The following is a 15,161-nucleotide window of genomic DNA, read 5'->3' on the forward strand; positions in this document are numbered from 1 at the left end:
CCCAGGCCGGTGGTCCCGGCGCTGCGGGGAGCTCGCCCCGGTTCCCATGGCAGCCCCCCCAGGAGCTCACGTGCAGCGCAGTGACTTCAACAGGAGCAGATGGAGCCGCGAGGCGTAAAAACATCCTGTTTCCATGCAAATGCCATCAGTAATAACGAGCCAGCCTGAAGGAGGGTGGTTACCGCCGCACCGGGGCTCTGCCCATGGAGGGCCGGGGGTCTCCTCTGCTGGCCGCCCCCCACCACGGCCTGTGTGGGATGTGCTGGGGCTCGGGGCACTGCCTGGGACGTGCAATACGGGATGGGAGCAGGCACCCATAGGTGCCACCTCGCCTGCACTGCCCTGCCTGCGTACATGGCCAGTGCATGACCGTATCAGCACCGGAGGTCCCTGGCAGGGGGGTGACGGTGGGACATGGCTCTGGCCTTTTGCCAGGGCTGTGTTGGCAGTGCCCTTGGCTCTGCCTGGCACCACCAGTGCTGTGCCAGGGTAGATGGAGGCCACAGCACAGCTGGTGCGACCCGGGAGAGCTGCACTGGCTTCACACCCGCTTCAGCTCTTGAAGGTGTCAGAGCAGTTGTTAATTGTTCTTGGAACTGCTAATGAAATTATCGTTGCGCGCACTGGGAGCCACTGCTCAGCCCTGCCCCTGCCCGGCCCCTACTGCTGGGGACAGGGGCTGCTCGACACCGCTGGTGCAGGCTCTGCCTCCGACGGGGTTTGGGGAGCACGTCGGTCACCCAGTGCAGCCTCACCCCGCTTTGCCCCCTGCCCCTTGCCCACACTGCAATCTGCCCGCTGGTGCGGGCAGCACTGCTTGCCGGGCACCTTGGCTGGGTGGCACCCATGCCTGTGCCACCCCGTGTGCAGTGACAGCGCTGGGATGGAAGGGGCTGCATCCTGCAGCCAGGGCAGAGCCAAATCCCCTGCGAGAGGGGGACTGGGGGGCTGGACCCCCCATGTGCAGTGGCTAGGTGGGGCCCCGCAGGTGGCATATGTTCCCACTGAGACAGTGGCCCTGCTTCCGTAGCATTTCCCAGGACAAGACACCGCATTTGCCCACTGAAGCCAGCGGGTGCAGGGCAGGGTGCCAGCAGGACCCTCTTCTCCTGGGGGCATCCCCCCCACCCACCCGTGGGGTGCCAGGCTGGACTGGGGGAACCCTGGGCATCACCTGGCTCAGGGGGGCTGCAGGGGCTCGGGGCAGAGTGGGGTGCGGGGTGGGTGCCGTGCCGGGTGGGTGCCCTGCCAGGGGAGGTGTCCCGAGGGGGGGACGCCGTGCTGGGGGGGTGCACCGTGCCCGGGGGGGCCGCAAACCAGGGGTGCCGCGCCGGGGGCTGCTGCGCTCGCGGAAGGGTGCGGACCGCCAGCGCCGGCCCGGGGCGGGGATGCGGAGTGGAGATGCAGACGGGGGGGGGTGCGGTGCCGGGGGTGCGGAGCGGGGCGCGGGGCGGGGGGCGGCGGCGGGGGCGCGCCCAGCTGTTGCGCCGTCCCTTCCGCGGGCGGGTCCGCGCTCGCCGCCCCGCATTGGCGGCGCCCGGGCGGAGCGGAGCGGCGCGGCGGCGGGCGGCAGCAGCGGCGGGGCCGGGCCGGTGGCGGTGGCGGGGCCGGTGGCGCCATGGCCCGCTGAGGGCGCCGCGGAGCGCGGCCCGCCCTGCTCCCTCGCCCCGCGCCGCGCCGCGCAGCGCTCCGCGGGGCGCGCCATGGGTGCGCGGCCGCGCCGCCGCCGGGCCCCCGCCGCCGCCGCCGCCGCCGCCGCCACCGCCGCCGCTGCTGCGCCGGGGCCGCTCGGTGCCCTGCTCGCCGCTGCCCTCCTCGCCGCCGCCGGTGAGTCACCGCGCGCGCCCCGCGGGCACCGGGCTCCGGGCTGGGGCGGGGGGGAAGCGGCGGGGACCCGGCACCGGCACCGGGCGCTGGGCAAGGTCACCCGCGGAGCGGCGGCGGGCGGGCGTCCTGCGGGGAGCCGGGTGCCCTCCCGGCGACGAGGCGCGGGGGGGACCGCGAGCCGTGCCCGGTGCGGGGTGCCCCCCGCTCGGCTGTGGGGTACCGGGGGGTCCGCGGGGTGCCGGGTGCCCACCGGGGCAGGGGGAGCGCGCCCTGGCCCCCGACAGGCACCGCCGCCCCCTGCCCCATGCCCACGCATGGCCGCACACGCGTGCCCAGCCGACACTCCCCCGGACGCTGCCCGCACCGGCGGGGCTGGCGCTCCCGCCCCGCCGACACGGCTGCGCTCGCCCGGGGCCCTGCCAGCCCCGGGCACGGGTGTCCACAGCGGACCTGCTCCGCGCATGGGGTCTCTGCCCCACGCACGAGCTCGCTGTCCCACGCACAGCGTCCCTGCCCCATGCACGGGGTCCCTGCCGTCCCCGTCACCTGGTCCCGACACGGGGGACCGCGCAGAAGGGGATAGCCTGGAGGGGTGCTGTCACCCCGCGGGTGTGCGCGTGGGTGGCCGTGGCGTGGGGGGTGTGCGGGGCTGCGTCGGTGTTGCTGCAGACGCAGACGGTCCGGAGCCCGGCAGCCCGCGGCTCTGCCCCCCCCGGGCAGGACCCGGCGGATGGGGGAGCGGGCTGGGCCGGACCCCCGGGGCTGAGCGGCACCGGCTGCCGGGCCGGGGGGCCGAGGGGGGCGGCGGGTGCCCGGGGCTGGCGGCTGCTGGCAGGTGTCACGGCAGCCTGGAAGTGGCGGCTGCAGACAAAGGACCGGGCTGGGGGCGGGGAGCTGCGCGGGGCTGGACGTGCGCTCTGCGGGGTGCCCGGGGGGGCGGGGAGGACGATGACACCCTCTCTGTGCCCCGGGGGCCCGGCCCACCGACCCTCCTGCCGCCACCGGAGACGTCCCCTAGACTGGCCTTGGCGGGCACCCAGGGGGGCTGCAGCCCCCGTGCTCCCCGCAGACATCCTTCCCGGGCGGTCACCCCAGGGACCCCACGCCCAGCGCTCCCAGCATGGCCCTGTCTGCAGGGGGACACTGCAGAGCCGTCGCGGTGGGTGGCACGCTGGATGGGTACCCCTTGGGTGCAGGGGACCCCGTGTGGAGAGCGCTGTGGGTACCGACCTCCAGCTGGGCATGGAGCACTGCTGTCCCCACAGCACCCGTGGGGCCGTGGTGACGCACAGACGGCGGTGGGGGACAACAGGACAGGGGGTGCGACAGGCCACCCCACGCTGGCTCTGTGCCGGGAGGTGTGTGGGGGCCCGGTGGTGCCAGCGCCGACTTGGGGCAGTGCGGTGCTGGCTCTCCAGCTTGTCCCCACCGCTTTCTTGGCAGGCAGCTCACAGCTGGCCACGGCGCGACTGAGCCCAGCCACCTGCACGGCTGCCACTCGGCACAGACATGGCAGGGCTGGGCGTCTGCGCACCGGGTGCTGCTCCAGCCTGGCATGGCAGGGCACCCCTCCCTCAGGCCGCCGAGGCACAGGTTGGGCACAGGGGAATGCAGGTGTCCAGGCGGAGGGCCCCTGCCTGCAGCTGTGGAGCAGCATCCCTGGTGTGGGCCGCCGGCTCTGCTGCCGATGCCCGCAGGGGAAGGGCAAGAGCAGCAGCAAAGGCTGGGGCTCGCCCGTGGGCAGCAGTGCAGGGTGAGCACCCGAGTTGCAGGGGCTGCCCCACTCAAGTGCTGCGCTGGCAGGTGGACAAGGGCACAGGGGCAGGGTCCTTCCACAGAGCTACCCCTGGCCCAGCGCTGCCGTGGGCCCTTCCCCTGGGCACCTGTGGCAGCCAGTGCCAGGCCCCAGAGCATCTCCTGCCCCAGATTGGTACTCGCCCCAGTGACCGTGACCCACACCGGCTCCTGCCCCAGCTCCTCTGGCCATGGACTCTGCTCTCACTGTGCATGAGCCACATGGTGCCACCGGCTTCACTGGGCTGCCAGGGACCCTCAGGCTCCAGCAGGCAGCCCCCAACCACTGCACCCCACAGCCTGGCAGCCCAGGTCACTGCATTCCATCAGCGGCCCACAACCTGTGCCTGGCTGGGCACTGGTGCCTCCGCGGGGCAGGCCAGAGGGCAGGGCAGTGGGCAGGGCTGGCGTGCGCCAGGCAGCCGGGAAGCTGCCGGCCCGTGCCGGCTGTCAGCACGAGCACGCGGCAGACGCAGCCCGCCCAGGGCTGTTTGTTCTGGCTCAGTGCCACGCAGGGCTGGCACTACATCAAACCGTGCAGAGCCTGGCAGGTGCTTGCGGGAGGGGACCGGGGCGCTGGTGGTGCCGCTGGGGCTGGGCACCCCCAGAGCTACCTCAGGTGCCTCACAGCCATGGGTGCAGCTCAGTGTCCATCCTACCTGGGTGGTCAGCAGCGCCCAGGACCACCCCAGGACTGGTGCTGGTGCTCGCGGGATGATGGTACAGGGACTGTGCACCGTGCATGTCCTGCGATGCCCTGCCCTGCGCCCAGGGGTGCATCCTCAGTGCCAGCGCCACTCCGACTGTCGGTACCGCCACTACTCCATGCGTTGTGTGTCTGCCTGTGGGAAGACTGGGGTGGGCTGGCTCCAGATGATGCAAACTGGGACCCCATCCTGATCCCAGTCAGGCCCAGTTGCCCAGTTCCCCTTGACCCTGCTTTTTGCCCGCTCATTGGATGCTGCTCCCGGGTGGGTGTCAGGCAGACCACAGCTCACCCTGGCCCCCCAGACCCTGCCCAGCCTGGGGCTCCTGCCCACAGGTTGGAGGTCTTGGGTCCCAGCCCCGTCCAGCCAGTCCTTGCTGCCGCAGGGTTATGGGGTGCCGGGGCTGTTGTCACAGCCACGTACCACCCATGAGGGGGGGGGGGGAGAGGCCGTGGGGCCAGACTGTGGCACCCAGGACCATCGTGTGGTTGGAGGGGCCTTCCCCAGCCTCACACCCGGCTCCCCCCTGACTCCAGCGGGGACGCAGGGCTGAGGGTGACCTTGACGCTCCTCCCAGCGGGGCCGGGGCTCAGTGGGAGCCTTTGCTCTTCACTGTCAGCTAAAGGAGAGCCAGGAAAGCTGCTCAGCTCCCCAGGCTCAGGACCCCAGCGACAGCTCCAGCACGTGGGGCTGGGCTGGTCCCATTCCCTCCACACCATCCCAGTGCCAGGCCGGGGCACTGAACCAGGGCCAGGATGGGACCCTCTCCCCGTGCGGTGCTGCTGACGGGGGCTGGCACAGCTTGGCAGGGGTCCTGCGGGCACGCTGGGTCTGGGGGGGCTGTGGGGCTCAGCGGGCACCTGGGGCTGGCAGGGAACAGGGCTCTGTGTGTGCCATGGGGCCGAGAGGGGACCGGCTCCGTGGGTGCCTGGGGAAGGGTGCCCAGCACTGGGTGCCAGGGCCGGTAGCACCCAGGCAGGCAGAGGTGGTCCCTGGGGACAGGCTGCCACCCCCGGCTGTCCTTGCGGCACCGCTGTCCCCAGACCCCGGGCTAGGCTTGGGCACGGCTGGGGCCCTGCAGCCCCCTTGGCGGGCGCTGGGGTGGGGTGAGGGCGCAGCCCGCCGGGAGCCCTGCCCGCCCTGGCACATGCTAATTGCATGTAATGGGGAGAGCGTTATCAGCTCAAATCCGTAATTAGGCAGCTCCATTGTCATGCAAACCCGCCTGACTAATTCATTCATACCGAGCGCTCGCTTAATCAGCGCCCAGACGCTGCCACGCGCTCGCCGGGAGACGGGCACCCTGCGGCCCCCGCCACCCCCCCCAGCCTCTCGCGTGGCCGTGGGGCTGGCATACGTGGGGCACAGGTCGTGGGGGGGGGCAGGACAGCGGCCGGCTTGTGCAGACGCGCCAGGAAATCGGGGACGCGGTCCTGGGGCAGGCGGGGGCACCCGGGGGGGGGCACTGTGCCCGCTGGAGCACAGGAGAGGCATCGGCGCTCTGTGCCCGTGGTGGCATCGTCCCCGGTGCTCGCCACGCACCGGACCAGCCGGGAGCCGGGCCGTGCTGCCCGGCGTTGGCATCCAACCGTGCCGGCTCCCTGCCCAGCCGGGGCCGGCACCCGGCTGGCATCACCGCGGGGGCTGCGCGGGGTGGGAAGCGGGGTGCAGGGGGAGCGTTTGCCAGTGCCCAGATGCTCCAGGTGGGCGTCGGAGCCGCTGCGGGCAGCGGGGCAGTGCCAGGCCATGCCGCGGCCCCTTGGCTGGGGGTCTCCCCGGGGCAGCACCGGATGATCGCCGCTTGGAGCCAGCCTCTCCCGGCAGGATGGTGCCCGGCTCACAGCCTCAGACAAGCTTTCTGATGGCAGCGAGCCGTGCCAGCTCCCCTCCTCCACGGCCTGCGGAGAGCAAAGTGCTGGCCGTGGGGACCCTGTCTGCGGGGCGGCGGGCAGGGTTGGCTCCCCTGGGCACAGCTGGGCATCCTCTGCCCTCCCCCGAGGCCCACCCTTCCCTCATTTAGGCTGGTGCAATCAGCAGCAATTACTGCTTTAATTACCTGCTGCCGGGGCGCAGGCCGGCGCTGGCGAAGTGCGAGGAAATCTTTCATGTTAATGGCGTGCCAGGCCTGGCACGAGCGCGATGGATGGGGCGCCAGCTGGGATTGAATCTGCCGGCTGCAAAGCCCGTGGGGATTCGGGAAGGTCCCCGGAGGGAGGCACAGCCGGCGGGGGCAGGTGCTGGCGTCAAGGTCCCCACCTCGCCACCGGGACCCCCAGGGTGGCGGGCGTCAGGCAGGGGTGCGGGCAGGGGAGGCTGGGGCAGGGCTGCCGGGGACGGCCGATGCGCGGGTCCCGGCTGGGTAGCGGTGTTCGGGGCAGACCCGTGCCGTTGGAGCGTTGTCCCGCTGCAGGCACCTGCCGGCTCCCTCCTGGGGACAGCTGTGCCAAGCGGGCGCACGCTGGTGTGCCGGTGCCGGTGCTGGCACTGCCGCAGCTGCTGGCGGGCAGCCCCCTCTCGCCAAGAACACGCTGACCTTCCCAGCATCTCCCCGCAGCAGGCACCGAGGCGCCCGGCATGCTGCGATCGGCACTGCTGGGGAGGTGGCACTGGCACCGGGTCCCCTCAAGGACCGGAGTGACCAGGCTGGGGGGGCATCCGCTGGCGCCTGGTGGGTCCTGGCAGTGCCCCCCCACCACCGGGCAATGCAGCGTCCTGCAGTCTCGCCCTGCCCAGTAACACCAGTACACCTGGTGTTTGTGATGCTGCAGGGCCCAGGCGCTACGGTGAGGGGCTGGGGGGCCACCCAGGGTGGCAGCGGCTGGGGGGTGCAGGGAGCAGGGGGGCTCTGCGCATGGGGAAGGGACCGGGAGCAGCTGGGGGTCCTGCAGTGCTGGAGTGAAGGTGGGTGCTCAGAGCCTGTAGCGGGGTGCCCTCATCTGCTCTGCACCCCGAGGTGGGTGCCGCAGCCCTGCTCCCCAGCCCAGCCCCCAGCACCCTGCCCCTTCGCCAGGCCCGCCGGCACGCTTGTTAGCCCACATGGGCGGGGGATAATTGATAATAAAGCCCTGCTTAATGCACTGGCTTTACCGGCCGTGATTTATCGGTGCTGGTAGCAAACCATGCTCCCAATTACCTCTTTGGCTGCCGAGACAGCGGCCAGCCAGGGCCATGCCCCCACCGTAGTGTGTGTGTGGGGTCCCAGGGGTGAGCAGGACCCTGCGCCCCAATGTACCCCCGGTCCCCGTCCCCCATCCCCGCCGAAGTTCCCCGGTTCCCTTTGCCAAGGTGACATAAGCATCTCGCCTGTTTCCATGGCAACACAGCGGCAGGTGAACTGCGAGGCCGACGTGGTGCGGGAGCCGGCACAGTGCTGCGTGGGGGGCCGCTGCCCACGGGGTGCCCACGCTGTGCCCCTGCCCATGGGCTACAGGTGCCCACACTGTGTGGGGTGTCTGTGGTGTGTGGGGTGCCCACAGTGCATGGGGTGTCTGCAGGGTACGGGGCACCCGTGGGCTATGGGGTGCCCGCAGGGCATGGGGCACCCACAGTGCATGAGATACCTGTGGTGTTTGGGATAGCCATGCTGCGTGGGGTGCCCGCGGTGCATTGGACAGCCACGGGATGCATGGGGTGCCCACGGTGCATTGAGTGCCCATTGTGCATGGGGTGCCCGTAGTGCATTTGGTGCCCATTGTGCAAGTAGTGCTCATGGTGCATGGGGTACCCGTCATGCATGGGGTGCCTGTGGTGTGCATGGGGCACCCACACCGCAGCCCCTTCATCCCCTCGCCAGGGCTCCAGGCCAGCTCTGGCCTCCTGGCTGTGCTGCATGGCTCCATCCATGACCGCACCACAGCGCAGAGCCCTGCCAGTGCCCAGCGTGGTGCCAAGCGGCAGGATGGCATCCCACCCGGGGGCTCTGAGGGGTGCCTGGCAGCCCCCCGGCTCTGCCACTCGCTGCATGTTCCCAGCTTCGTTTGCTGCCTGTGGTCCCACCCTGCCCGCAAGGCAACCCGGCACCCCAGTTGGGTGGACAGCTGGGGGGGCTCCCTGCCCATCCTGCCTCCCTCACCCATCGGTGCTGGCCCTGCGCGCCCCTCCACTTGGCCGTGATGGATAGACACACAGCTCGGCGACCACTGTACTTATTTCACATGTGATTGAAAGGCCGGTCCCCGTAGCACTGCTGCCCCATTCACCTGGCATGCCTGTTGCAGCTGCCCGGGCAGGAGGCAGTGGTGGTGCTGTGCAGCGGTAAACCTGGTATTCAGTAAATAAATTGGGTTGCCTTTCTGCCCATCTGAGCCCCCCGGCCAGCACAGCGCAGAGCCCCACGTGCCAGTGTGGGCAGTGTGGTGTGGGAACCCAGAGGTGCCCGCACAGGAGGCGCGGCGGTGTGAGCTGCAGGTGCTGCGGCGAGCCGTGCCGCAGCCGGCACTGGGACGGCACTGCGCCGGGGACCGCAGCGCCTGTCCGCGCCATGACCCCCCAGGGCCAGCCCTGGGCTGCAGCTGGGGGGTCGTTAAACCAGTGAAATATGAAATGCCTGTATATCCCTGACAGGGGTTTTAATTAAATTAATTGCCAGCGACATTGTAAAAGTGCTGATGGGGTAATAACTGGCGCTTTATGGTGGCCGTTTATCTTCCCCGCGTAAATTAGTTGCCGCACCTTGCCCGTCCCGGCGGGCATCGCGGCACGCTTGCCCGGCACCCGCTCCCCAGCCCGGAGGGGCCTGATCCAGCTGGGGGGAGCAGCGGGGCCCAGAGCCCCCCTGGAGGACTCAGCCGGGGCCCGAGGGATCCCTGTTTCCCCCACGTCCCCGTCACGCAGGCGGCTGTGCCAGGCGGGAGCCAGCCGGGGTGGGCACGGGCAGCGGGGGTCCCACGGGTGCATGGGGGGCTGCGGACGGTTGCCAAACGAAGGCACTTAATTACTGCGCATTCCATCCCATTTAATTGCTTATTAAATCCTAACCAGCCAATTAGCAGCAGCAATTACAGCTTCATTCAGTGACACAATCGCTATTTTATCGTTTGTTAATCAAATGCTTATTTAGGGCCTTGGTTTATTAACTCGTTCTGCAGTGGGTGCTGGTGGGGTGGGGGGAGCGAGGGCACCTGGCCATGTCCAGGCTGGGGGACACAGGCACCACAGGACTTTGCCACATGCCATGTCCCCGGCACTGCTGTCCCTGTGGGGACCCTACCCTGGTGCACAGCACCCGCAGCCCCCAAGCAAAGCTGGGGGATGCCCAACCCCCCAAGGGATGTGTGTGCAGCTCTGAGCCACCCTCACCACCCTGGGGACAGCCAGCAGCCGTGTGCCGTGCCTGTGCCCACTCCCAGGCAGGTGCCAGCGGCATAGGACAGGGCGCACCACTCTGCCACCTTGCTGTGTCCCCAAGGGCATGGGGCACACACCCCACCGCTCGCTCTGCATCCCTGTGCCACCCCAAGGTGCAGGGGGGCAGGATGCGGCCTCCAGCTGGTGCCTCGCAGTGTGCTGGGGAGGGGGGGGTGGTGGGTGCCCCAGGAGGCGTGAGCGATGGCCCTTGTTGGTCACACTACATTTCCTTTTCATTAGCGCTAAGTGTGGACATGAGGGATCGGCGCGGGTTCAGTGGGCGCAGCCACCGTGCGGCTGCTCTCCCTGATGGATGGTGGGGCTGGGAGGGGGCTGCTGTGTCGCCGGCGGCGGGAGACAGTGGTGAGGCACGAGGCCGTGCCAGGATGGGTCATCACCCAGCCCAGGCACGCCGGAGGTGGCCAAGCCCCCGTCTCCCCACAGGTGCTCAGCAAAGCGCGACTGTGGCCAACCCGGTGTCCGGCGCATCCCCGGACCTGCTGCCACACTTCCAGCTGGAGCCAGAGGACGTCTACATCGTGAAGAACAAGGCGGTGAGCCTGGCCTGCCGCGCCACCCCTGCCACCCAGATCTACTTCAAGTGCAACGGCGAGTGGGTGCACCAGGGCGACCACATCACGCAGCACAGCACTGACCGTGGCACTGGTGAGTGCTGGCGGGAGGGACAGCGCTGGCCCCAGGATGGGGAGACACATGCGCTGCTCTTGGGGGGGCGTTGCACGGGGCAGGGGTTGTGGGAACCGTTCCTGGCGTGTTGGTGCTGACGTGCCGCCCGCTGATGGCAGGGCTGCCGGTGATGGAGGTGCGCATTGAGGTCACCCGCCAGCAAGTGGAGAAGATCTTTGGGCTGGAGGAGTACTGGTGCCAGTGCGTGGCCTGGAGCTCCTCTGGCACCACCAAGAGCCAGAAAGCCTTCGTGCGCATCGCCTGTGAGTGTCTGCGGGTGCCCAGGTGGGACAGGGCGCTGGCCCCAGCTGCCCCCCTCACCTCTGCGCCTCCCCAGATCTGCGCAAGAATTTTGAGCAGGAGCCGACAGCCAGGGACGTCTCCATCGAGCAGGGCATCGTGCTGCCATGCCGCCCTCCCGAGGGCATCCCCCCCGCCGAGGTGAGCCCCCATGGTCCGGCAGGTCAGGATGCAGCTGGGGGTGCCCCTTGCCTGCAGGGATGCTGTGGGTGCTCCCCGAGGGGGTGGCGTGGCCAGGCACCTGGTGACGTCCCTGTGTCCCGCAGGTGGAGTGGCTGCGCAATGAGGAGCTGGTGGACCCGGCGCTGGACGCCAACGTCTACGTGACGCCAGAGCACAGCCTGGTGCTGCGCCAGGCCCGCCTGGCCGATACCGCCAACTACACCTGTGTGGCCAAAAACATTGTGGCCCGTCGCCGCAGCACCTCCGCCGCCATCACTGTCTATGGTATGGCCCCACCGCGCCTGTCCCCACCATGCTGCCCTGGTGTCGCCCTCCCCGTCCTGTCCCTCCCTGCATCCCCCGTCCTGCCGGGGCACTGACGGGTCCCTCTCCACCCAGTGAACGGCGGCTGGTCAACATGGACGCAGTGGTCGGGCTGCAGCACCAGCTGTGGACGGGGCTGGCAGAAGCGGAGCCGGACCTGCACCAACCCCACGCCTCTCAACGGGGGGGCTTTCTGTGAGGGCCAAAATGTGCAGAAAACTGCCTGCACCACCCTCTGCCCAGGTACCCACCCTGCCCGGGGCATCGCTGCCTTGCCCACCGTGCCGATGCTGCACTCCCTGCTGCACCCACCGCCGTCCCTGTCGCCCTGGGTGTCTCGTCCTCTCACCCCCCGTGTGTCCGTCTCTGCCGGCCCCAGGGCAGGGGAGGGGGATGGCAGCGGGGTGCTGACCCCCGGCTGTGCCCACAGTGGACGGTGCCTGGTCGGAGTGGAGCAAGTGGTCGGTGTGCGGGGCCGAGTGCACCCACTGGCGGAGTCGGGAGTGTTCGGAGCCGGCGCCGCGCAATGGGGGCCACGATTGCCGCGGCCCCGAGCTGGACACCCGTAACTGCACCTCTGAGCTCTGCAGCCATGGTGAGCACAGCGGGGATAGCGGGGACCTCCCCTGGGATGGGGGACTGCGGGTGCCCATGGGTGCTGATGCTCTGCCCCGTGCAGCCACCCCCGGTGCGGAGGACGTGGCGCTGTACGTGGGGCTGGTGGCCGTGGCCGTGTGCCTGGTGCTGCTGCTGCTGGTGGGGGTGCTGGTGTACTGCCGCAAGAAGGGGGGCCTGGACGCCGACGTGGCCGACTCCTCCATCCTCACTGCTGGCTTCCAGCCCGTCAGCATCAAGCCCAGCAAGGCCGGTGAGCGAGGGTTGTGGGGACAGGACTCTGCAGCCGTGCTGGGACACAGTGTCCCCTGGGACCTGGAGGCAGCCATGCCCCTGGGAGGAGCTCTGGGAGGGCTCTCTGCCCCATGGGGTCCTGGCCTTGACAGGGGTCTGTCCCCTATAGGATCCCTGACATAGGGATGCGGACTTTGTCTTAAAAGGGTTCCTGACTGTGGGGTCAGTGTGTTGTGCCCCCATAGGGTCCCTGGCTGTGGGTGGGGGCTCTGTGTCCTATAGGGTCCCTGGTCCATATAGGTGCTGTGCCCTGACTTGGTGCTGTGCGCTCCGAGGACCCCGGGGGTGGCTGTGCCCCACAGGATCCTTACCATGGGGCAGGGGCCGTGCGCTGTGCCGCTGGCAGGGTCTCCCTGTCCCCACCGTGCCTGGTGCCACGGTCCCCTGCTCTGTGCCGCAGACAACCCCAGCCTGCTCACCATCCAGCCCGACCTCAGCACCGCCACCATGACCTACCAGGGCTCGCTCTGCCCACGCCAGGATGGCCCTGCCAAGCTCCAGCTGCCCAATGGGCACCTCCTGAGCCCACTGGGTGCTGGGCGGCACACGCTGCACCACAGCTCGCCCACTGCCGAGGGTGCCGACTTCGTGGCCCGGCTCTCCACCCAAAGCTACTTTCGCTCCCTGCCCCGCGGCACCACCAACATGGCCTACGGCACCTTCAATTTCTTGGGGGGGCGGCTCATGATCCCCAACACAGGTAAGGCAGGGTGGGCGCGGGTTGCTGGACCATCGCCTGGTGTGGGTGGGTCCCCATGGGGCTCACCCCTTCTGCGCCTGCACCCCCCCACTCAGGGATCAGCCTGCTCATCCCACCCGATGCCATCCCACGGGGGAAGATCTACGAGGTCTACCTGACCCTGCACAAGCAGGAGGAGGTGAGGTAAGTGCCGTGGCCGGGGCTGCCGGGACACGGGGCTGCTGGGGGGGGGGGCTGGCTCCACTCAGCTGCCCCCATCGCTGCCCCAGGCTGCCCCTGGCCGGCTGCCAGACGCTGCTGAGCCCCATCGTCAGCTGCGGCCCCCCTGGGGTCCTCCTCACCCGCCCTGCCATCCTGGCCATGGGTCACTGCGTGGAGGCCAGTGCTGAGAACTGGAGCATCCGGCTGAAGAAGCAGTCATGCGAGGGCACGTGGGAGGTGAGCACCCGCCGTGGGGCTCGAGGCGGTCGGGGTTGGGGGGGGGGCGGGATGCCTGTGTCTGGGGTGCATCTCTGCCTGGGTGCCGCAGGATGTGCTGCAGCTGGGCGCCGAGCCGTGCACAGAGCTCTACTACTGCCAGCTGGAAGCGCAGGCTTGCTACATCTTCACGGAGCAGCTGGGGCGCTTCGCCCTGGTTGGGGAGTCCCTCAGCATGGCAGCCTCCAAGCGCCTCAAGCTGGTCCTGTTCGCGCCGGCCGCCTGCCCCTCTCTCGAGTACAACATCCGCGTCTACTGCCTCAGCGACACCCAGGACGTTCTCAAGGTACTGGGGGGTCCCCACGCAACAGCCCCCCCATCCTGGCTCGGGGTGAGGGCTGTGCAGGCAGGGCTGGGCTCCCAGGGCGCAGCAGCTTCTGCCCAACTGCTGCCTGTGCTGGCAGGAGGTGATCCAGCTGGAGAAGCAGCTGGGGGGGCAGCTGATCGGAGCCCCCCGGGTGCTGCACTTCAAGGACAGCTACCACAACCTGCGCCTCTCCATCCACGACATGCCCAGCTCTCTTTGGAAAAGCAAGCTCCTCGCCAGCTACCAGGTGAGGAGCCCAGCTGGCAGGTGGGGACAGGGATGGGGGGCTGTCCCTGCCACCCTGACCCCCCCCACCCATCGCCCCACTGCAGGAGATCCCCTTCTACCACATCTGGAGCGGGCTGCAGCCCTTCCTGCACTGCACCTTCACCCTGGAGCGCTTGAGCCCCAGCACCTGCGAGCTGGCCTGCAAGATCTGGGTCTGGCAGGTGGAGGGTGACGGGCAGAGCTTCACCGTCAACTTCAACATCGCCAAGGTGAGGGCAGGGCTGGGGGGATCCCAGGGGTGACCCGGGATGGGCTCACATCCCCCCACTATCCCCGGTGCTCTCCCCTAGGACACGAGGTTTTCGGACTGGCTGGTCCCCGACAGTGAGGTGGGTGCCCCAGCCCTGGTGGGCCCCAGTGCCTTCAAGATCCCCTTCCTCATCCGCCAGAAGATCATCAGCAGCCTGGACCCACCAGGCACCCGGGGAGCCGACTGGAGGACGCTGGCCCAGCAGCTCAACCTCGACAGGTAGCTTGGGATGGGGACAGCGCTGGGGATGGGGACGGGGTGGCACGGTGGATGGGGACAGGGGCTTCTGGCCTCATCCTGCACCTATGGATGGATGCTGGAATGCTGTGGGACCCTGGGAGCGGGATGGTGCCCAAGGTGGGGCCACCTATCCCCATCCCCCTGCCCTGACTTGGTCCCTCTGTCCCCTCTTCAGCCATCTCAGCTTCTTCGCCTCGAAGCCCAGCCCCACGGCCATGATCCTCAACCTGTGGGAAGCGCGGCACTTCCCCAATGGCAACCTCTCACAGCTGGCCGCTGCTGTGGCTGAGGTGGGCAAGCAGGATGGTGCCCTCTTCGCCGTCTCCGAGGCCGAGTGCTGAGCGTGGTGGGGCTGGGGCCCAACCTCACTCCTGGGGGACCACCGCCATGGGGCAGGGGGGGCCCCGGCCGGCCCCCGGGCCCCCGCTGCCCCACAGCCCATGGGGAGGGCCGCCTGGCCCCCTTGCAAGAGAAGGATGCCCGTGCTCCACGGCGGCCAGGCCCTCTCCCAGCGCTGCGGCAGCAGGGCTCAGCCCAGCCCTGGGGGTCCCGCAGCCCCATGGCAGGGGGCCGGGGGGGCACTGGGTGTGCGTCGTGCGTGCGGTGCCGTCGTGCTGTCTGCGTGTGGGGCCGGGCGGCCCCGGGCCCCGTGCCGTGTTGTGTAAAGACCGTTTTTTTAATTCTGTATTAAGTGCATTCAAGTATTTACACTTGGCCTTATGTACATAGCGGTGCCGCGGGCGGGGGGTCTGCCGGACGTGAATGTAAATAAATTCGATATATATTGCTACGTGGGGCTGTGCCCGCCCGGCCGTGCGCCGCCCCCTGCCCTGTGTCCCCTCC

The 15,161-nt window shown here is 69.3% G+C and overlaps 1 protein-coding gene across 1 annotated transcript; it reads left to right on the forward strand.

The window, feature by feature from the left end:
• Window positions 1-1,703: 1,703 nt before the first annotated feature.
• Window positions 1,704-14,659, forward strand: UNC5A (unc-5 netrin receptor A). Its single transcript, XM_059825317.1, has 16 exons — window positions 1,704-1,827; window positions 10,119-10,340; window positions 10,481-10,624; window positions 10,699-10,802; window positions 10,928-11,108; window positions 11,223-11,390; window positions 11,578-11,742; window positions 11,827-12,015; window positions 12,457-12,756; window positions 12,852-12,939; window positions 13,026-13,194; window positions 13,286-13,519; window positions 13,638-13,787; window positions 13,873-14,037; window positions 14,119-14,297; window positions 14,494-14,659. The coding sequence occupies exons 1-16, from the start codon at window positions 1,704-1,706 to the stop codon at window positions 14,657-14,659; spliced, it is 2,748 nt and encodes a 915-aa protein (XP_059681300.1).
• Window positions 14,660-15,161: the final 502 nt, after the last annotated feature.

Source organism: Gavia stellata, chromosome 16 (genome assembly GCF_030936135.1).
Source record: "Gavia stellata isolate bGavSte3 chromosome 16, bGavSte3.hap2, whole genome shotgun sequence".
Taxonomy (NCBI): Eukaryota; Metazoa; Chordata; class Aves; order Gaviiformes; family Gaviidae; genus Gavia; species Gavia stellata.